Source organism: Penaeus monodon, chromosome 33 (assembly GCF_015228065.2).
Source record: "Penaeus monodon isolate SGIC_2016 chromosome 33, NSTDA_Pmon_1, whole genome shotgun sequence".
Classification (NCBI taxonomy): domain Eukaryota; kingdom Metazoa; phylum Arthropoda; class Malacostraca; order Decapoda; family Penaeidae; genus Penaeus; species Penaeus monodon.
The window spans coordinates 14,717,398-14,717,959 of record NC_051418.1 but is presented as its reverse complement, the minus strand read 5'-3'; the positions used below and the strand labels follow the sequence as shown (position 1 = coordinate 14,717,959).

General features: G+C 34.9%; 1 protein-coding gene across 1 annotated transcript in view; it reads right to left on the bottom strand.

The window, feature by feature from the left end:
* The window catches only part of LOC119594059 (multiple inositol polyphosphate phosphatase 1-like), a gene marked incomplete at its 5' end in the record, with an annotated part of 6,494 nt that overhangs the window by 5,359 nt on the left and 573 nt on the right, over window positions 1-562 (bottom strand). Inside the window, 2 exon segments of the mRNA XM_037943096.1 lie at window positions 1-143; window positions 261-386. Of these exon segments, the coding sequence (XP_037799024.1) occupies window positions 1-143; window positions 261-386 (269 nt within the window).

Genomic DNA, 562 nt, shown 5'->3' with positions numbered 1-562 from the left:
GGGTGCATAAAACCCAATCTGGAACTGACAGCATGGAGGGTACTCTGGAATATCTCTCCCTGTGTAAATAACCTTCTTTCCTTGTAAGTTGTTTCTTCATTTTTGTAAACTTCTTTCAGCCATCTTGGACAGGATTTATATGCCTGTAATGCAGTCAATGGTCAAAATTTTACTAATTTCTTCCAGTGCAAAATTAAGTTACCTATTATATACAGCATGTGTTATAAAAATGATGAGACTAGCTCATAACATATACTAACCCTTAAGATAAAGTTTGGACTATATGGCTCAGGAAGTTCTATGGTGCCAATGGCATCATCTCCAAACATCCCCCGTAAGAAATGATAAGCACTCTGGCCAGTCCTGTTTTTCACTGTGAATTCTATCTGAAAAGTAGGTCAGACACAAATTATAAGACTTTCATTGATATTTGGAGATCCAAACAAGGATAAATGTTATGACCATTTTCTTCCTAAAATTTATAAAAAGTAATGAGATTAAGATAGTACAAACATAGCCAAATGAAAAGAACACAGTTTTGTCTAAATCACTGTGGAATCCA